The following is a 21,737-nucleotide window of genomic DNA, read 5'->3' as shown; positions in this document are numbered from 1 at the left end:
ACTTCCAAGAATTCCCCGCTGCCCCCGAGCTTAGAACAAAGGCCAAGCTCTCCCTCCTGTTCGGTGTTTTCCAGAGCCCTCGGTCTCATTTAGTGCCTCAATTCTTGGGGGCCATGGGACACGTGCGTGTTCTGCTTCAGATACCCTTCTGCCCCAGCCCTGTTCACCTCGCTCATTTAGTAGCTGGTGTCCGCTCAACCTTTAATTTCATGGTTCCTTAGCTCTTTATCTAAAGAAGGTTCAATCTCAACCACACTGTTCATTTCGATCTTAAAATTAATCACGGTTGTACTTTCGACCTCCTTGTATACTATTTTATCCAACATTAGCACAGTAATAGTGCAGGAAAGATGTGTAGTCCATGCTCCTTGGGCGAATGAAGGCGACTGCCTTCTAGAGCTGTTGATTGAACCCAGCGCGGAGGGAGCTGGAGAGGTGGCGTGTGGTATCATTCCTCCATCACGCTCATCCAGAGCTTCACAGTGACAGCCACAGGGTGGCCACACATTTGCCACATGGCTGGGGGCGGGGGAACGAAGGTGCTTTGGGAGCATGAATCGTAATACGAATCAAATTTAAAAATGCATCATTTTAAATCCCAAATGCATCTAATTTTATTTCAGAAGGTAATGGTTTATAATGTGTACTGACTGGTTTTTAATCTGTATTTAAAAAAGTTAAGATGCTTATTGAGGTCCAATTAACATGCGAAGGGTGGTGGGCATTCAGCATGGCAGTCCAGCCGCCTTTAGGGTGCGGCCATCCCACGTCAGAGCGTCGGGTTCAGCTCTCGGCTCCAGCTTCTGATTCCAGCTTCCTGCTCATGCGGACCCTGGAAGCAGTGGTGACGACTCAGGTCGGGTCATGGTTTGTAGTCCTGGCTCCCAGCTTCCCCCCGGTCACTGCAGGCATTGGTCTGTCTGTGGAGTCTCTCAATGCATTGCCTGAGTGTGACACTTGCCCTGTCATTAACTTTGCTGCTACTCCCACAATATATTGATGGAGCGTCAGCAGCATTTAAAAATCAGAAATGTTTTGGGACAGCACTTAATCCTTGCAACTTCCTTAGCAATCTTATTTATTTACAAAATTCCTAGGAGATGGTTGAGTGAAACGTTTGCTTTTCTACCAGACAAAAGCCAATCTATGAGACAAAAATGATCTAAGGATGCCCGTAACATACATTAATGTCAACATTTTATTTCATCAAGTGACTTACGTTGCATCCAGCAAGAGTCTGCGAGCTCACCAGGGAACCCCCCTCCCCTGGCAGGACTGGGGGGCCAGTATCTGTGTTGCTTCTCCAAAACCCCACACCCTCTTCTGCCAGGTACCAGCGGGACCCAGATACCCCTGCCTGACGCATTCTGTTGATATACGTGGCGGGAGAAATTCCTGACTCCCATGCCTCCCCGGGGCTGATGCCCAGACCTGTGGCAGCTCTGCACAGTCCTTTCCTAGCGCGTCCGCCCTTCAGCTGCCCCACGCCCGAGACCTTTCCCGGAGCTTGGGGAACTCACGGCTGCTGCACCACGTGCCTGGTAGCTGCTGTCTGCTTTCTCCAGCTTTCCTCCCATTCTCCCTGCATGGAGGCCGGCTCGCACCTGGGCCACCGCCTCCTCCGCAGCTCCCTGGTGTCTTCCCTAACTGCTCCTTTCCTGCTACCATGCATCGCTCTGCAGGCCCCAAGGAGAACCTGTGTCCTTTCTACTTTGCAAACCACCCAGCTGTCAACTGCAAACCACCGGCTACACGGGGCTCTGTTTCTCCTTTTGCGTGTGCTATGGACACCTGCCTTCTCCATCTCGCTCTCCTCAAGTCTTTAGTGTCTGACTCACCACAACTGTGCCCAGGTCTGCTCTGGGGACAATTCTGGGTGAGATCAACATCCACACAGGCTCCATTTCTCTGCTCTTCAGGATACAACCCCCAGCCTCTGCAGTCGTCCTGTCCTCGGTTGGAACTTAGTCATCCACATTCCTGGACCTCCCCTGGACCTTGGTGGTGCCACTCACTTACCTCCTGGAAAACTTGTGTCAATTATCGTGTTCTTTGGATTAGACCTACCTCTTTTCCCAACTAAACCCTCTTAGTACCCAAACTCTTAAAATTCTCTGAAGCCACAGGGATCCACAGGCCACTGTTCCTGTCACCTCTCCCTGTCGCTCCCTCAGTCCCCACCCTCTGCTGGCTGAGAACCAACGGTCAGTCCACAGTCACAGCTCCCCCAGGCCCTCCCTCAGGTCTTCTGCCTCACTCTCATTCTTGTTAAACCTGAATGCCGCTCAGCTCCAACTCCCTGCCTTCCCTGCACCTGTGTGTCACCATACAGTGACATGTGACAGAGAACTCGGGCTGCCCACTCTGACTCCAGGGTCACCCATCGCCCAAGTTTATTCACACCTCATCCTTTCAAACCCCAATTTCATGATTCTGTCTGTAGAGCTCCTGACCCGTCTCCAACTCAGCCAATGACCCGGATTCATGTTTAGCTGAGAAAAGGCCGGAAGAGGTCTCTGGGAGGACACACCTAGGTCCTACACATGCACATCCCTGCGTGCACACACTGCCTCCCCCTGCACATCCCTGCCTGCACACGCTGCCTCCCCCTGCACATGCACATCCCTGCGTGCACACACTGCCTCCCCCTGCACATCCCTGCCTGCACACGCTGCCTCCCCCTGCACATCCCTGCCTGCACACACTGCCTCCCCCTGCACATCTCTGTCTGTACATGCTGCCTCCCCCTGCACATCCCTGCTTGCACATGCTGCCTCCCCCTGCACACCCCTGCCTGCACACACTGCCTCCCCCTGCACATCCCTGCCTGCACACGCTGCCTCCCCCTGCACATCCCTGCCTGCACACGCTGCCTCCCCCTGCACATCCCTGCCTGCACAATACTGCCTCCCCCTGCACATCCCTGCCTGCACACGCTGCCTCCCCCTGCACATCCCTGCCTGCACACACTGCCTCCCCCTGCACATCCCTGCCTGCACACGCTGCCTCCCCCTGCACATCCCTGCCTGCACACGCTGCCTCCCCCTGCGCATCCCTGTCTGCACACCCTGCCTCCCCCTGCACATCCCTGCCTGCACACGCTGCCTCCCCTGCACATCTCTGTCTGTACACGCTGCCTCCCCCTGCACATCCCTGCCTGCACACGCTGCCTCCCCCTGCACATCCCTGCCTGCACACACTGCCTCCCCCTGCACATCCCTGCCTGCACACACTGCCTCCCCCTGCACATCCCTGCCTGCACACGCTGCCTCCCCCTGCACATCTCTGTCTGTACACGCTGCCTCCCCCTGCACATCTCTGTCTGTACACGCTGCCTCCCCCTGCACATCCCTGCCTGCACACGCTGCCTTCCCTCCTGCCACTAGGCTGAACTGCCCACTCTCTCATCCAAGGTCAGGCTCATGTTAAGGTTTTTGCTCCTGAATTCTCCATCTTCCTCCTGAATCATCTGTCTCCCAATCGCTCTGCTGGAGCATTCCCATCAGAAGGTAGACACACTTTACATTTCTTCCCTATAAAAAGAAAAATTTCCTGCTCACACCCCATCCCCAAGCTTCCTCATTTCTTTGCTAAATGTACAGCTTAAGTTGCTAAATTCCTCAAAAACAATTCCATTTGGCCTATGTTTGCTGTCTCCCACTGCTCCTCTCCCCTCTCACACTCTCTCACCACTCCAGGGTCAAGGTCACCAGCGACTTGTATTGCTCGCTTCTCATCCTTACCCTAACCCGAGGAGCAAAGGACTTGGATAATCACAGCTCCTCCCAGAAGTGCCTTCTTGCTATGGCTAGAGTGGGACATAGCACATAGTAGGTGATCAGTCGTTATCTGGTGGAGAAAAGGCGCGGAGGAAGAGATGTGGTTTTCTAGGAAACAGGACACAATTTTGTGGTATGCTGGCTTTCCATAGCTAATCAGGATAATAGCAATCTTGATTACTGCGTGATTGCATTTCTGGTAGGATGCAAGACCTTGACTTTTATGCAGATCTAAGGAGGTGATTACAGTTGGCTCCCTTCCCTAGCAATCACACAGTCACCAAAGCAAACGCGGACAGGATTTGCAAATATTGGTACAGGTTAGAAGAGGCGGCTCCCATGTCCCAACAGAAAATGTTGGGGGAACAACATTTGTTACTCTTGAGTTGAGTTAGGATGTTTCTTACTCTCGCCAGAGAAGGCTCTGAGACACAGGGGTTTTCAGCAGGAGGGCTGTCTGTTGGGTTTGCCATCAACCCTTACCTAAGTGCCGAATGACCGATTTTGCTGGTATATTTGAATCATCACTTACGACTGCTACTCTGGAACCTTGTGGTACGAGAAGATGAAAGAGGCACACCGCAGCCCGCTAATTCTGGGCCATGGAAAGGACTCCAGCTCCCTCGCCTCTCCGAATTTGCCCCTTTCTGCTTTCACTGTCTTGTCAGAAAGAGGCAGCCACACTTTGCCATGCACAGCTACAAAACAAACACACACAAATGCCAAGCCTCCCTGGCATGCCTGAGCCACACCATGAGGTATCAGGGAAGGCTCCACAGCACCACGTCCCAGCTCAGTGCACGCTGTCTGGCAGGAGCAGGCAGACGAGCTCAGGAATATCAGTCAGCCCAACCAACACGTCGCCAACCATGTACCAAAGTGTTTTAAAGACCACTTGACACCTGCACTTAATACCTGGGTCCAGAATCAGAAAGTCCATAGGAGGATCAAATGATGACTGTCGTGGCCGCACTGTGGGGCAATGGGTTAAGCCGCCATCTGCAGCACCTGTAACCCATATGGGTACTGGGTCCATTTCTGGTTGCTCCACTTCTAACCCAGCTCCCTGCTGATATACCTGGGAAAGCAGCAGAGGATGGCCCAAGTGCTTGGACCCTGCACCCATTTGGGAGACCCAGATGAAGCTCCTCACTCCTGGCTTCAACCTGGCCCAACCCTGGCTGTTGTGGCCATTTGGGAAGTGAACCAGTGGATGGAAGATCCCTCTGTCTCTCCTTCTTTCTCACTGTAACTCTGCCTTTCAAATAAATAAATGTATTTTTTTAAAACACAGATGAATGTTTCGAGTATATGTATGCATTTGTTATACATCCATATGTATATGTGTACTATGTAGCACCTTGGATGACTGACTTGGCATGTTTATTTGCAGAGTGACGGGGCCTCCCTGGGTACCACTTGGTATTTAAACAGCCTACGATAAGTTGGCTATACGAGTCATGTGTTCACAACCACAGAAAAGATGGCTGTCATGCAATGTGGGCTGCACACACAGGCAGTACAGAAACCCACGGAACGAGCCTGCATGCCCACCCACAGCTGTCAGGTTGGGAGCGCCCAGGGCTCCGTCTCCCTGCGGCTGCGTTCGCCTCTGCCTTCGCTTGTTTGCTCCTCTGTCGCTTTGCACTCCTGCTGCTCAAGGCCTGGGATGAAACACACTGGCAGGTAGCAGATGCACCAATTAATAACCTGTCAGGTCTGATAGATAGGAGAGGAAAACAGCGTTCTCACGCGTGTCTCCTGTGTGGCTGTCTTCCCCACGTCAGGGTCAGGAGGTACGCGGGCCTCCCTGGAGACTGCCAGGCTGTCTCATCAGTGTCTGTCTTGCGTGACACTTTGATGCACCCTTTGGGACACAAACTCACCTGCTCTTCTCCGAGAATCCTGAAGTGATGCAGCTCTGTAATCAGGGAGTTGGGGCAGCCAGCTGTTAGGGAGAAGAATCAACAACAGAAACGTCATTGTCATTCTGGGCAGTAAGATGCTCTTACACACAGCTATGACTGCCAACCACTGGTGTTGACGGCGGTGGGGCCGCCAGTGCGTATCTGAAAGACACACGCCTGGCCAACCACAAAAAGGCCATGCCTGCAGAGGAGCCATGGCCGCCACTGCTCCACTCTGGCTCTGACCTGGCCTTGTCTTCTCTCTGTCCTATCCTGGCGTTTGAGGGCCTTAGGGCATCACCCCTTTTCTGGTGTTTAGGAACATGTCCCTTGCCCCTAACGCACAGCTAGGATTTGGAAGAGTTAGAGACTGCGGGCTCTTACTTCTCTCTTTCCTGTCCTGGATCCCCACCCTCCACGCCTCCAGGCTTAAGGATGGAGACAGGGCAGCTGGGCCCGTCTCCACAGGATTCGGCGTAGGCTGGGGACTTGGCCTCATTTCTCCCCTGAGGCTTTGTCAAGCCCCACAGGATTCTGCACTTGAGTTTGGAAAGGGTCCTGTGGGAGGACCTGGGTGCAGGTGCAGTGGTGTTAATGGTCCTCACTCTCCAGTTCTACCCAATCAATGAAGCCCCGCCCTCCCCCAAAGCTTTGCATCTTTCATCAGTTAAAGAATAAGAAAATGAATTACGGTCCCGCATCACTTAGCGATGGGGACACCTGAGAAACGCTTCACTGGGGAACTGGGGAACTCTGTCGCGGTGCAAACGTGGTTGTGTGTGACATCACTAGGCAATGCAGTCTCATGGACCACGTCCATCACGGATTGAAGTATGGCCGTGCAGCACCAGACTGGATACGTGTCAGCATTTCAAAAGGTTCACAGAAAAGTAGGACAAAAAGGGAAGTTTATTCTGCTGTGAAACTACTTTGGAATCATGCCCAATCTTTCATTATATACACTTTCATAATACACATTTTCGTGAACTTTTTGAAAACCACTTGTGCATATATATTACACACACATACATGCCTCTCGTAACTTATAGATTTCTGCATGATTAGTATCACTTCAACTGTGTTCCTTCCCTGTCAACAGAATTATTCCATAGTACTAGGCTGTAGTCATTTATAATACTAACTCTGAAAGCAAAATTGATACAAAAACCTGTTTCTCTGAGATAAGATCTTGGGATTAGGGATCTGCTGCTGTTTCTGCTAAGGAAATAGGACTGGACAGGAACCAACACAGGGATTGCTGAGTCATTCCTCACATGACTCAGCACTGTGCGGTGAGGATGGTGAGGGCTGAGGAGCTCTGTCTGCACAGGGCAGGCTAAGGAACGCTGCACTCGTCTTCCTGCGGGGGAAGGTGCCAGCCTCTGCAAGACAGCTGAGGTCTAGGCGCCGGGCCAGAAGAAAGCATCTGAACCCACAGGCGGAGGAGAGAGAGTGCCTGCAGGCTGGGACCTGTGGTCTCCACACAGAGGCTAAGTGAACACACACAGGGAAGTTCAGAGAGGATGCAGGTGTCAACCTGTTGGGCTCAGGGATGCCCAGATGGCTGGGAAAGCGATGTGTCTGGGAGGTGTTTCCGGAAGAGATTAGTGCTGGCATCCTCACCCGTGTGGGCGGGCACCCCCCATCCCCCATCCCCCGGGGCATTAGGGCCTGAGTGGAACAGAAGGCAGAGGAGGGCACGTTCTCCGACTTCGGAGTGGAGCCACCCGTCTCCTCCCGCCCTCTCGCACCAGTACTCCCGGTTCTTGGGCCTTCTGACTCCCAGACTAAACCCCGCCCCCCAACACCTGCTGGTCCTCGGGCCCCAGGCTCTGATGGAGTCTCACTCCCGTGTCTGTGTGAACCACAAATGTGTGCTGGACACATCTACACTTGCGGGTGCCTCAGAAAGCTCATGGGAAATGTGTGTTAGGACAAACCCGCAGGGCTTCATGTTGTTTTACACAAAAATAAACCACCTTTTGATTCTGCTGTTTCATATTTTGAGGTTCCGTTTCTCTGCAGAACCCTGTCTGAGGCACTGGATTAGCGCCACTTGTGAAATTTCATGGTTATGTAAAATGCTGGAACATAGCCTTAGTCTTTGGAATTATCTGCATTTCATACTAGGAGAAAGTCACTCATAGATGTTTGCTGAAGTAGTACCAAAACCAAGTAAACAGAATGTCGTCAGAGATATAAAGAAGTGACGGCCCTGCCTGAAAGCAGTCCAGGAAAGCACGTGCAAATCCCGAGGTGGATATTTTGGGGGAAGATGTGGCAGTGAGTTGCCATGGGTATGTCGACACAGGAGAGAAGCAAAGCTGGGTTGAAGACGGTCCTGAGCCGAATCCCCGCTGAGCTGCAGACGTGCAGGCTGAAGGCTGCCTGGAGGGGCTGCTTGTTGGGGGTGGCCGTTCTGATGATCCGCTAGGCAGCTGATGCGAGTGTATGTTGGCCACAGGAATGACTGCAGTGTAACCACACCCACTCTGCCAGCTCAGCCTCAAGTCAGATCCTGTGCTTTGGATCCCGTTGGCAGCAAGAGGTCCTATTTTGGCTTCCTGAAATGAGTGAGGCAGCAACAGGGACAGGCAGGAGCCAAGGGCTGCTTTGCCAACAAGTGACAGCGCTGGAACTGGGTCTGAGTGTCTGAGGGCAAGCGTCATGGGGTGGCGGCCAGAGAATGGAGGTGGCCAGTGGCACAGGGACATAGGTGGGCCCAGATCCGGTGAGCCTGTGCCTGCTGCACAGGGCACTGCTGGCTCCCGCGCTGTGGCTTAGTGTCGGTGAGAGGAAAGCACCTTCCCCACTAAGTTCACTCTGTAGGGGCTGGCGTTATGGTGGAGTGGGTTAAGCTGCTGCCTGTGATGCTGGCATCTCATACGAGAGCCGGTTCAAGTCCCAGCTGCACCACTTCTGATCCAGCTCCCTGCTAACGCACAGAGGAAAGCAGAAGATGGCCCAAGGGCTTGGGTCCCTGTACTCACGTGGGAGCCCTCAGCCCCAGCTGCTGTGGCCATTTGAGGAGCAGCATTTGGAGAGCACCCGGCCAAGGCTTAATCTACTATGCCAAAGCCCTGACCCTAAGAAATACCTTTTAAAAGCAGATTTATTTATATGACAGAGTGTCAGAAAGAAGAAGGGGGTGGGGAGAGGTATCTTTCTTCTGCTGATTCACTCCTCAAATGGCCCCGATGGTTAGGACTGGGCCAGCCCCAAGCCAGGAGCCTGGGATGCCATCTGGGTCTCCCAGGTGGGCGGCAGGGGCCCAGGAACTTGGGCCATCTCCCACTGCCTTCCCAGGAGCATTAGCTGGGAGCAACCCGGACTGCAGCTGACACTCTGATATGGAATGCTGGCGATGCAGGTGGCGGATTAACCTGCTGCACCGCGATGCCAGCCCCATAAGTATTACCTTTTAATAGTAATTGCATACCACCTTAGAAGTTTTAAATGATGTTTTTTTTCTTTTTAAGTGGTCTTTTATATCACTCAAATTTGACAGAAGTGGCCTTGCCGTGTTTTAATTCTAGGTAAGGGAAGAAACAGAATTTAAAATGAGCTTATCTTCAGCATTTGTATTCTCACCGTCTCCTAAGATATACGTAAAAGGATCGATGTCGATGATAGCTCAAATACAAACATCTTTAACAGAAGACTAGATAATTAGCGAGACACCTGGCGGGTGCAGAACAGAACAAACAAGGATTGACAGGGCAGAAAGTCAGAAGGGAGGGGCGGTGAGGAAGGGGCCGAAGCCTTAGAGACGTCGAGGGTCCTCCTCGCAGGTGGGAAATGGACGCGGCCAAGCTCAGTGTGGCAACAGAGCTTTAGATCCCAGACCCAGACACGCAAGGTGGGCACACAATGCCCTGGTGCAGGCGGCGTGAGAGCTGTCAGGCCTGGAGCCGCTGGTCAGGCCCAAACCGAAAAAAATAGTGAAGCTGGGAGGGTGTGAAAGAGGGGGCCTGATGCCCGTGCACCTGATCACAGGAGGCTCTGCCAGAACCACCACCCTGCACCGAGGCCGCTGCAACCCTGCACAGGGAACACTCGGGCAGGACGTCTGCCCTCGGCCTTGGACTGGCTCCTGAGAGCCCCCGTTAGGATTCCTCGCATGGAGGAGTCTCGTATCAGAGCCGCTTTCTCATTCTGCCTTGGAAAGCTTCCCTGTGCCTCGGCCTCTCTGGAAATAGGCACAGGGACTACGGAGCACGTACGTGCCGCACAGAGTCATCCCTGGAGAATCTGTGTTCCGTGGAGAAAGCCAAGTTCACAGACAGGGTGGAGGTGGCAGGGAGGGAAGCAGGGCCTGGTCAATAACGACTAAGACAAATGGGTGTTAACGGGCCGGCGTGCTCTTTCGCATTCCCAACCCTCCCCTCCACCCCGCCTGGCAGGGTCCACACACAGACACCCATGCACACACAGACACCCATGCACACACAGACACGCATACACACTAACTGCCTCCTGCAGGCCCAGTGTCTGCTTGGGCTGCTCCTCATCTCACACTGTCTACTTAGGTGCTGGTCCATTTCACTCAGTCGCTGTCTCTGGAGAGCAGTTACCAAGATGCCGTGAAGGTGACCCGGGCGGGGGTCACGCTGTCCTCCTGAGGGCTCCATGCTCACTGGGATTGGCAACCCAAGTCCTTGCAGTGCCTTGAGTCCTCTGGGCTCCGGACTCTGTCTCCCTGGCTCACTATATTGCAGCCACACTGGCCTGCACTCTGTTGCTAGTTGCACCGGGCAGGTGTAGGCTCCTGGTCTGTGCGCCAGCTGCTGCCTCTGCCCAGCTCCTGGTCTGTGTGTACATGGCATGCTCCCCACCTCCACTTTCTCTGTAGGCTTTCTGGGTTTGCCTGTAGGAAACTGCACCCACCTTTACCCTCCTAGTACCCTGCCTTACTCCTGCCGTGTCGCTCTGCTGCACTAATCCTCGAACAACAGACCGCTCACCTGGAGTACTTTATTTTCTGCCTTCCATGGCTGAAGTATAAGGGGCACAAGTGCAGGGATTTTTATCTGTTTTGCCACTGGTGCATCATCTGTGCCTGGAAGAGGGGCTGGCAAACAGCAGGTGCTCCAGCACGAGTCATTCCCCTACCTAACGCAGCGACTGTGGCACCGGGACAAGATCCTGTTCCCCCCAGCCCTCCGCCCATCCCAGAGGCCCCAGTCTCTGCTCTGAGCTGCAGCCCCACGGGCACCATATGGTGAAGGGACCCTCTTCTGAGCAGCCTCTTCTCTCCCCAGCTTGGATTCCACATGGGCAGAGCCAGCGATGCTGGGAGCCCACGACTGCCTCGGGCTGCTCTGCACTGCTCTGATGACCTCTGACCCACAGCTCTCAGTAAACAACACATCTTCTTGTCCACTTCTGCTCCAGTTCTGCCAATCGCAGCTCCTGCAGCAAGTTGGGTAGAAGTCCATACCACCTCCCTGAAGCTGCGGTCCTCTCTCTGGGCCAGCGTCTCTCTGACTTCCGTCCAGACTCGTCCCGGCCTCGGCTGTGCTCCTCACTTCACCTCCCTCTGCTGTGTTCTCCTAAGATGCCACTCTAAGACAATGCCCAAACCCAGCGACTGCGGTGGTAAATGCAGGAAGAGCTGCTCAGATCCCCTGCGAGGAGGGCCCAGGGGTGGGGCGGCAGCCACAGGACCCCTGATGCTGACCTGGTGGCAGAGTGCAGGTGCAAGAGCCCAGCTCTTGTGTACCCAGTTGGGTCATGACACGCTCCATTTGCTACCAAAGCCCCTGCTGGATGCCTGGGGCACTGCCAGGCCTGCAGAGCAGGTTAACCTCTTCCTCTGCCTGGCCAAGCCCTATCCCACTCTCCCTCAGGGGCAGATCTGTAACTACTTTATGTCCCCTATACTCTGTCCCACCCTGGGGCACCTGACACGTGCACCAGTACATAACTTCATATCCCTTCCCCGTTACCGACACCTCGGTCCCCAGTTCTCTCCATTACTCCAGGATGGACCTGTGAGGGTTCTTCCTCCTCCCCAGTCTGTCTTCTCTGACCTAACCTGTCCCCTCGCTCCCTGTGGGCCCATTCGCCTCTCACACTCACTTTCACATGACGGCTCTGCACCTTGTGTAGAAATCCGGCGAAGGTTCACCCCTGAACATACAGGGCTGTTTCCCTCCGTCTGTTGCCTTCTCCTCTCATCCAGCTTTCCCAAAAGAATGCCATGTAGTGGTCATTGTCTCTATTTGAACGTACATACTGGAGATGTGGCTCACAGAAGGGAAAGTGAAACTGGGAGTTTCATGTCTTTCGGAACAAATTTTTGTCAGGCTGAAGCTCTGACTGCATGTGCCCTTGGATGAATCAATTGTTCTGAGTGCCAATAACTTTATTAGGAATAATCACAATGTCCGCTTTAGACAGCTGTTCTTAGCACATGGGAAAGATAGCAAGATGCTTTGTAAACATGAAATAAACCCCCACCACAAAAATCGGGGAGCATATATATTTTTTGTGATATTAATTGCCTGATGACTGCTGTTTATCTACATAGCTTTCCATTGTTTCAAAAGAAAGCAGCCATAAACACAATCCCTGCACAATCTATCACATGGAGAGAAACAGAGATTGGCACTATTCCTTTATTTAGCGCTGACAGGTAAAGAGCTTGGAAGTTATTCCTCCCATCCAGGAAAAAGCTGGGGAAGCTGGAAGCCAAGGCAGCTCCCTGGCCCCATCAGAGAGGTGGTGTCAGAGGCACAGCACCTCCCTGAGGTGAGCGCAGGCGCAGCCCAGGGAAGCCGCTCCTCATTCCGATCCATCAAGGAGGCTTTGGAGTGTGGAGCAGCTAAGGGCAAGAGCATTCCTGTCTTTACCTGCAGAAACTCCACCGTGTCCTCAACTGATTGCAGGAGAGCCTTCTCCAGGTCTGCTCTCCAGAGGAGAGGACTGGACCAGCACCTGCCCCAGAGCAGAGGAGAAGGGCACCCAGCTAAGTCCCGCCCCTTGGCCTGCCTGGGAGCAGAGACAGCGAGTCGGGACTTTAGGGAGGTAGACAGAATTCTGCCGCCAAGGAGGGGCGTGGGAGAGGTGGGCAAAGTTGTACACTGGTGACACACTTGTGAAGGCCACAGCCCCCAGAAACAGAACCACTAAAGGATGGAGAACCAACCAGAAGTTTCTAGAACACCCCCCCTCCCATACACGTTCCACCACACCAATGGAGCTCAGATAAAATGCGACAGGTGAGGAGCTGCAGGGCCCAGGCTCCCTCTGAGGGAGAAGACTCAGACCCAAAGTTGAGGAAATAAAAATAAAGACACCAGAGGGTTTTCGAACTTCTGGCACCTTTAGCTACAGTGAACATTAAACACAGCCCAATTCCTAGGCAGATTAACACACATCCTTATATTGACAAAATCACAAAATATGTCAAAAGGCAAGAAAAAAAATCTCAATATGAAGAGACAAAGCAAGTATTAGCACATGACTCCGGGTAACACTGATGTTGGAGTTATTAGTCTAGAAACTGGAGTAACTACGACTCGGGCATTAAGGGCTCTAATGGAGGGGCTGGCTGCTGTGGTGCAGTGGGTTGAGCAGCTGTGTGTGGTGCTGGTTCAAGTCCTAGCAGTTCCACCTTCGATCCAGCTCCCTGGGATGTGGGGAAGCGGCGGAAAACGGCCCAAGTGTTTGAGTTCTTGTACTCACATGGGTGACTGGGATGGAGTTCCAGGGCCCTGGCTTTGGGCTGGCTCAGCACTGGCCATTGCGGCCATCTTTTGGGGAGTGAACCAGTAGATGGTAGATTGATCAGTCAATCACTCTTTCTCTCTCCACCCCCAACTCTGCCTTTCAAATAAGTAAATATTTAAAACACAGGGTTCTAATGGCAAAAGTAGACAGCATAAACAAAGGGGTAGTGAAAATGAAGAGGTTACCTTTCAAGATAAATAAATGGGACATTCTAGAAACTAAAAACACTGTAACTGAAATGACGAACACCTTTGAGGATCTGTGAGCTTGATCAAAATTCAATAGAAACTTCCCACACTGGCTGGCATTATAGCGTAGAAAGTTTAGTCTCCACCTGCAGTGCTGGCATCCTATAGGGGTGCTGATTTGAGTCCTGGCTGCTCCACTTCCAATTCAGCTTCCTGCTAATGCACCTGAGATAGCAGTGGAAGATGGCCTCAGTGCTTGGGCCCTTATACCCATGTTGGAGACCAGCATGAAGCTCCTGGCTCCTGGATTTGGACTGCTGAACCTTGGCTGTTGTGGCCATTTGGGGAGTGCACCAGTGGATGGAAGCTCTCTTTCTGTCTCTCCCTCTCTGTAATTCTGCCTTTCAAATAAATAATATTAAAAAAAATAATTTCCATGCTGAAATAAAAAAATAACAGAACACTCCAGAGCTGTGGGGTAATCTTAAACAATATACCATAATCCAAACACCACAAAGAGAAGAGAGAATGGAACAACAAATAACTCAGGGAAAGAAAGTTCCAAGATCAGGGTCAGATATCATGTGACAGGCCTGCAAAGGCCAAAAAACATTTTTGAGGATAAATACCCCCAAGAAAACCACACATAAGCATAACAGAACCAAACTGTAGAAGACCAAAGGCAAAGAGAAAACTGTTAAAAAAGCCAGAGGGAAAAACCCACTTTACCTATGAAGAAATAAGGATCCGAGTTACAGAGAACTTCTCATCAGAAACTATGCAAGGAAGAAGAGGTGGATGGGAAGTATTGAAAGTGCTGAATTTGGCCGGTGCCACAGCTCACTAGGCTAATCCTCCACCTTGCGGCGCCGGCACCCCGGGTTCTAGTCCCGGTTGGGGCGCCGGATTCTGTCCTGGTTGCCCCTCTTCCAGGCCAGCTCTCTGCTGTGGCCAGGGAGTGCAGTGGAGGATGGCCCAAGTGCTTGGGCCCTGCACCTCACGGGAGACCAGGATAAGTACCTGACTCCTGGCTTCAGACCAGCGCGATGCGCTGGCCGCAGTGCGCCGGCCGTGGCTGCTATTGGAGGCTGAACCAATGGCAAAAGGAAGACCTTTCTCTCTGTCTCTCTCTCTCACTGTCCACTCTGCCTGTCCAAAAAAAAAAAAAAAAAAAAAAAGAAAGTGCTGAATTCTATGCCCAGCACAACTGTCTTTCAAAAGTGAAGAAGACACAAACACGAACACTAGACAAACACTGAGGGTTTCTCCTCCACAACTTCTCTCCTTTGTTCTGCAGGCTGAGAAACTTATGTAGTGAGAAACACTACAAGGGGTTCTTTCGAGGTGGGAGGAGGATTCCGATGAGAAATTTTATCTATAAATTTATATATAATTTTATCTATCTCCATGAAAGGAGAATGTTGGAAAAGGACTCAATAAAGGTTAAATCTGATCTTTTATTTTTTTTTCCATGTTCGTCTTCCTAACAGCAGTCACAAATACTGGGTGATTACTTCTGTAGGAACAGCAAACTCACGAGGGGTGGGAGGGACGAGCCACAAGACACCTGCGCTATCTGTGAGGGGACGCCGTGTTCTTTGAAAAGGAGAGGAGTTAAAATGAAAACTGCAGACCCTAGAGAAAACACTACAGACATGGAAGGGTCAAAATACACTAATTAAACGACGGAGGTTGCTCAGAATGGTTTAAGAGAAATAGCGGTCAGATGCTGGGACAGTTCCACTATGAGGAGACACGCGGGAGTTTGTGGCCTGCAGCAGGTGACGTGGCAGTGAAAGCCCTGCAAGTGGCTCAGAGGCTGGGATTTCCGCTGCAGCGCTGGGACGTGGCCCCTTCTCTCCCGCTGGGTCAGGATGGGGAGGTAAACCGGTGCTTCTCTTGGGCGGGCAAACAGAAGCCCTGACTTGCTGGGAAAACATACTCAACACTGGCCTTAAGATGAGAGACAGCGATGATACAGTAGTGCTACACTAGGCACCTTACTTAGGTATGGAAACCTTTCCTGGAAGACCGGTCACTGAGGAAGTGAACTAAGCATCGGAGTCGGCTCCAGCACTGTTCCGGTGGGAAAGAGCAAGAACAGGAGCCCATCACACCCTTTCTGTGAGACAGTGCAACCCGGGGCGCACTGACTGGTAACGCCTGGGTAAAGGAAGCCATGTGCATCCAGACTGCACGGTATACTACGAGTATCCAGAGACTCCCCCCCCCCACATTTTCCTGGGTACCACTCTCCCCCTCTCACTAGGGGGTTCCCCCACCTCGTCACCCTACCCAGCCTTGGAGGCCGGTTGTTTCCATCCCAGCCTGGAGTGGCAGAGAAGAAGTGGAGGAGAAGGACTTGAGAGACTGTCCACCTCCTCTTCTAACTCGCTGTTGCCTCGGACTGAGAACTTTCTGTGGGCTTCACCTTCCACCTGTGAAGGAGTGAGAGGGTCTCACAGATCGCTGTGAGGAGTAAGCGTGTGTGTAGCCATTCCGTGCCTCGTCTCATGCGGCTCCTTGTATGTCACAGGCTCTGCACGGATGGTAGCTGTTATTGAGGGCACCTCTGGGGGCTGGAGTACCTGTGAGACTGTACTTGAAATGACTGTTTGGGACCTGTCCCAGAAATACCCTCTCTCCAACTGTCAGTTCTTGGGGGCAAATTTTACAAAAAGGAGCCCAGAGGCCAATTAAGTAGAGATCTGTGATGACAATACACTGAGAGGCAATGGCTAACTGAGCATGTGTGTGCATGCATTTTGATCTGAGTATATGTAGGCATATATACAAAATCACATCATACATGCATAGCAAACTATGACTAGTATACACTTAAGGTGTTAAGTGTGCTGTCTTATGTAGTCATTCCCTTATTCACTATAATAACCTAAAATATAAGCAACTTGATAATTTTACTTGGTATCATAAAGCTTCATGGCATATTTTCATCTTTGAACTAGTTAGAAGATATTTTAATTGCTCCCTGGTCATTTCAAATGTCAACCCTTTTATATCCGTATTTGCAAAGTGAATGAATTGAGGCCATAATTAAAATAACTTAAGCTCTAGATCTCCCAGAGAAAACCATTTCCCCAAACATGCTAACGGAAAACTCAAATTCTTGACAAAAGGGACAGCGAGCAGCTGCCCAGCGCACCTTCCGAGTCAGCTGTGGCCGACGGTGAGGGCATCACTCGGGAGTGTAATTAACAGATGGATGATGATGGCCAACAGGCTGCTGGTTTAAAACAAATTCTGCACAAAGCTGTCAAGACACTGAGATTGTTTAAGCAGCGCGGATGGTTTCTGTTTTAATTGGAGGGAGGGGAAAGGGACTCAGAGTGCTGTCTGTGGCCAGTCTGTATCATGCAAGGTTTTTGCCTTTTGTCACGTAGATAGTAAGTGAAGCCACAGAGATGAGCAATCGGCAGTTCCAGCCTGAAGTTTACTTCCAAACCCGACTCCCCGTACCGCGAGCTCCTTTCTGCCCTCCATGAAAGGCCGTATGCTCTTGGCATCTAAAAATACCCCGAGCTCAGGAGTTAGTGTGCTACAAACCAACGAGTTTGATGAACGTGAGTAAACTTGTGTTTGTGGAAGAAAGCTTGCTGCCTTAGAGACATCAAAAATTCATGCACAACAACAAGAAACCGAGACAGAACTTCAGAGGCGAGACGTGTCATGACGAGGCGACCTCGGCAGAATGAGCCCGCAGGTGCTCGGCGCACGCGCAGGCTTCCGTGTGCTGCGGAGACACGCTTCACAGGCAGACTCCGCAGGCAAGATATTTGCAGGGGGGATGTGCTGGCACACACGCCAAGGCCTGCATCCATGAGAGCCCGGCGAAGCTGGAGTTAGAGAGTATGGGAGGGCCTGCGTGCACAGAACCTGTGTAACCATTGGTTGGTGTTGGTTTTCACAAGCTGAACACAAGCCCCTCCCGCAGTGGGAGGCCGCCCTTGCCTGCCAACTTCTCTAGAACATGGGAACCGGCGAAGCGTCTAGTACAAGGTGAGGACCCAGTAAATATTTGCAGAGTGCATAAACAAAGCAGGAAAACCACTGCTTTCCGGGTGCCACGAACAAGAGCTTTGGAAAATGGGGGGGAAGCCATTGTAATCCATAAGCTGTACTTTGAAAATTTATATTCATTAAATAAAAGTTAAAAAAAAAACGACATTTGAGTTACTCACAAATCCATGCCAGGGTTAACTCTAAGGAATCATGAGTGAAAAGCCTATTATTTGTCCTATCAATCGATGTTTCAGAATCCCGGAAATGAGCTCTTTTATATTTTAAGTGCAAGGTTTAATTTTTAAACCCAAAGTATTAGTATCACACTATGTAAGGAAGACAGTTTTCTGCAGCTTCATTTCCGTCCGGGCCTTGATTTGATAATGCAGACTTTGGGCAGGAGTAGAACTCCATATCAAGAGAATTCGGGGAGGGGTCGAGGCCTGCTGAGCGCGGCAGACTGGGGCCAACACAGCAGCCACCCAGACCAGTGTAGAACATCACAACGCTCTCCTGAAGACAGCTGTCCAGTGCCCATGCAACCTGATGATTGAGTCTTTGTCCATGAGGAGCAGATCTGATTGTTGGATTGCATGGGCTTGCTAGTATTTAATTTCCTCAGTGACTGAAGACAGATTTCTACAATATGCAGGCAGGTACTGAAGAATGAAAACACGTTAGCTGTGAAAGAAGTGTTAGCTACTGCTCTGCCCAGACCTCTCTCTCTCTCTCTCGGGATGGAGCTCCCTTCTGCAACGCACCTGACCAGCTGTGGCATGGGCTCTGCCTCCACACCTCCCACAGCAGGGATCGGGGCCTCTCCTGCAGGGTTCTGTTCTAACCACAGAGCATTCTCATTGTTGAGAAAGAAGATCTTTCTAGATCCTGGTTGTAGACTTTGAGACAGAGAGACCATAGCCCATCCTTCGAAGCCCTCATTGGGCTTCTCTTCCAAGAGGCCAGGGCCCTGTTTCCTGAAACAGTGTGCTATGGACTCGCAGATCTACAGGAGGCCCTCGCTCGTTTCCCTCCCCTGCCTTCCTGGGTTGGCCTCATGGCTGCCCACATTCTTGATCAGATGTGACCGGGAAGACTGAGCTTTGGTCGCCATCCTATTTGTCCAACATTTAGCATCAGACCCTGGGCCAGGTGCTAGGGAACCAGAGGTAAGAGATGTGGATACAGCTGGTGACTTAGGGAGCTTCCTGCCTTCCTGCCAAGGTTTCCAGAGGGGTTTTCTCCTTCTCAGCAAGGCCAAACGTTTCGGATGAATGCTCCCACCCCTGCCGCTCCCCCTCGCTCACTGTCCTGCCTGAGTTCTTGTCTTGCCTGACTTCTGGATGCAATAGTTAATCCCCCTCCCCCCAGGCAGCCCTGGCGCTTGTGGGCCTGGGGAAAGTGTGCCGGCCAATGTGCCTATGGGATGTAATTGCTGCTTTTTAATTGCCTTTGGCTCACAAACAATCAGAGGAAGATTTCCTTCTACTCGGCCACACCCCTTCCCACCTAAAGATGGGGCAGGAACTCTCCCGCACTGCAGACAGCCCTGTCCGCTCAGATGCCGCATCTCGGGGCTCCACAAACAGCCCTTCTTCCCTTAGCTCCTCCCCACGAATCCCCCTTCCTCCAGCTGCCTGCCCCTGGACCCTGCGACTGCTCTCCTTCGTCTCATCCCTTCTCTGTGACTCACTGTCCCCTACTGAAGACACTGGATAGGTCAGGGTTCTAAGCCACTGCCCCGAGTCACCACTCACGGAGGTTTCTCCAGTGGGATCTGCATTTTGTTACAGGAGTGTGCCCCAGCTACCAACTTCAGAGGCTGACCAGAAATCCAATTTCCTCCATACCATACCTTCATACCATAGTCTGAATATGTCAAACTTATAGATAAGACTAGGAAATTATCAAAAAATGCATTCCATCCATTTACCTTGACAGATGATTTAGAGCTCCAAGACCCTTGGGAGGCTGCCCCTGAACGTGGCTTTGTTGGCACAGCCAGACCTGGCCCCTGGCCCTTCCTCCCTGCCCCCCACCTCCCTCCTCCCATGGGGCAGCCTGCAGGTTCAGGGTCTGCAACTCAGCCCCCACCCTTGGCCATTGCGTTCAGGAAGACAGAGCCGATTAGGAGTCTCAGGGCTGGCTGTGCAGGCTACTGTGAAGTCCCGTGGCACCAGGGACTCGGGACGGGCTCAGACCAGGGGCCTCCTTGGGAGAGCTGAGGGTGGAGGACAGTTAAGCACTCATAGCCAGGGGCCTCTGTCTGGTCTATGGTCCCTTGCAGCTCCCTGGATAAGCTGACGTTAGATCAATCCCCTGTTCTGAAATCAATTCTCCTTTAGTGGTGAGACGGACTTCTCTCTTCTTTTCCCAACTCCATTGCCTGTCTGTTTTCTTGGTTGTCTTTCTCTTCCTAGGCGCTCTGTTCTGCCCGGTCTGTTCCTGCTCTGGTTCTCTCCTGTGCAGCCACACTTGGTCGCAGAACCTTCTGCAGGGGCCCCCAGCCTCTGCCTCCAGTTGTCGGCTCCACACTGGCACCTCAGGGCCCAGCCCTGCTGTCACGCGAGAGGTCTCCCGGTGAGCACGTCACCTCCCTCACAATTAGTGCCTCTGCCTCCATTTCTGGGGGGCGTCCACGGTAGCTTAGTGTGGATCTCCTCACTCCCAAGTCCTCATGTGTGTGTGTGTGTGTGTGTGTGTAACTACTGGCTGAAACTGATATTAAACTCACTGGATTTTAAATTTTGAGATCCCATCTTTCAACATTTTGAAAAAAATTTCCAAAAGCAAACAAACCCATCTCTAGAGCTCTTAATCCTGGTTTCTTTCTCTGTGGTTTCTCAAACACCCCTGGCAGTGAACCTGAGGTTATGCACAGAAACCACTGGGGGTCTCTTGGCACTTAAAGCATTTGTGTGCTCCCTTCTGAGTCTTCACAAATTGCCCCTTAAACCATGCATTCAGTCCCTTCCAATATGGCAGCGTTCTCTCTGCCTGCAAAGACAGGAAAAGCAGAAATCGGGTGATTTCCATCTGTTGGTTTGGAGAAGCCTTTCTCGACAAGGGCCTGTGCTTTATATTTTCCTGCCTTTGTCTTGTCCTGAACCCAGCCAGCTTTATTTATTTTTGAAAATGATGTGGGGGGGGGGGAGGGAAAGAGAGAAAGAGAGAGAGAGAGTGTGTGTGTGTGTGTGTGTGAGAGAGAGAGAGAGAGAGAGAGAGAGAATGAGAATCTTTCATCCATCCCTTGGTTCTTTCCCCAAATTCTTGCAACAGCCAGGGTTGGGCCAGGCCAGAGCTGGTTCTCGCCGCCACAGTCACTCCAAGGCTCCCATCTGGGTCTTCCACGTGGGTGGTAGGCACCCAAGTCCTTGGCTCACTGTTTGCTGCCTCCCAAGCTGCACATTAGCAGGAAGTTGGAAGTGGAAGTGAAGCTTGGACTCAAGCCCAGGTGCCCCGACGCGGGCGTCCTGAGCAGTGCCCTAACCACTGTGCCAAAGGCCACCTCGGAGCCAACTTTAGAGGCCTAGGCTGCTGCCCGGGGAGATTTAAATGAGCATTTCCCCTCTTTCTGGCTGATGCCAGTCATGAACTCACAGGCATGTGCTCTTCCATTCTGGTCTTCCCATTTATTAAACTCCCAACCTGACTAAATTGCTTCATTGGTCATAAAAGAGAATAAAACAATTTATTGGCAAGCGTATGAAAACAGAATTGATTGATGCTTTTTTTTAAGGATAATTTTGAGACTGGTCCTTTTATTTCAATTAGTAAATCAAAGTTTACTCTCATCTGTTCCTTTACCATAACAATTATTTTATGATCTAGTTGGAGCTCTCCTCAAGGAAAATGCACTAAAAAGGTGTGGATCATTTCCACCTAGTAGCTATTAAAATCAACAAAAAATCCCCCCAAAATAGTGCTGTGAGAGTCACTGCACCACGACATCGGAGACGTTGCTGACTTTCCCGTCACTGTGCTGTGAAGTAGGAGCAACTTGTTTAGAAAGCAGATTCCACTGAACAGCATCAGAAACCACAGGAGTCTCCAGTCAGCATTTTTTTCTTTTAATTTCCTTGCAAATCATCACAGGGGCCATTGTGATACCC

At 51.6% G+C, this 21,737-nt stretch overlaps 1 protein-coding gene across 8 annotated transcripts in view; it reads right to left on the bottom strand.

Moving 5' to 3' along the window:
• PRKN (parkin RBR E3 ubiquitin protein ligase) overlaps positions 1-21,737 on the bottom strand; it is a 1,400,595-nt gene that overhangs the window by 191,518 nt on the left and 1,187,340 nt on the right. For all 8 annotated transcript variants that reach the window (XR_011388432.1, XM_051855168.2, XM_051855165.2 and 5 more), the window contains one exon: positions 5,666-5,727. Coding sequence is in view for 7 of the 8 variants with exons in the window: in XM_051855168.2 (XP_051711128.2) it covers positions 5,666-5,727 (62 nt within the window). In the remaining variant the exon portion in view is untranslated. The remainder of the gene's footprint in view (positions 1-5,665; positions 5,728-21,737) is intronic.

The sequence above is a fragment of the Oryctolagus cuniculus genome, chromosome 5, assembly GCF_964237555.1.
Source record: "Oryctolagus cuniculus chromosome 5, mOryCun1.1, whole genome shotgun sequence".
Classification (NCBI taxonomy): Eukaryota; Metazoa; Chordata; class Mammalia; order Lagomorpha; family Leporidae; genus Oryctolagus; species Oryctolagus cuniculus.
The sequence above is the reverse complement of the archived record's forward strand: the minus strand, read 5'-3'. Positions and strand labels throughout refer to the sequence as shown.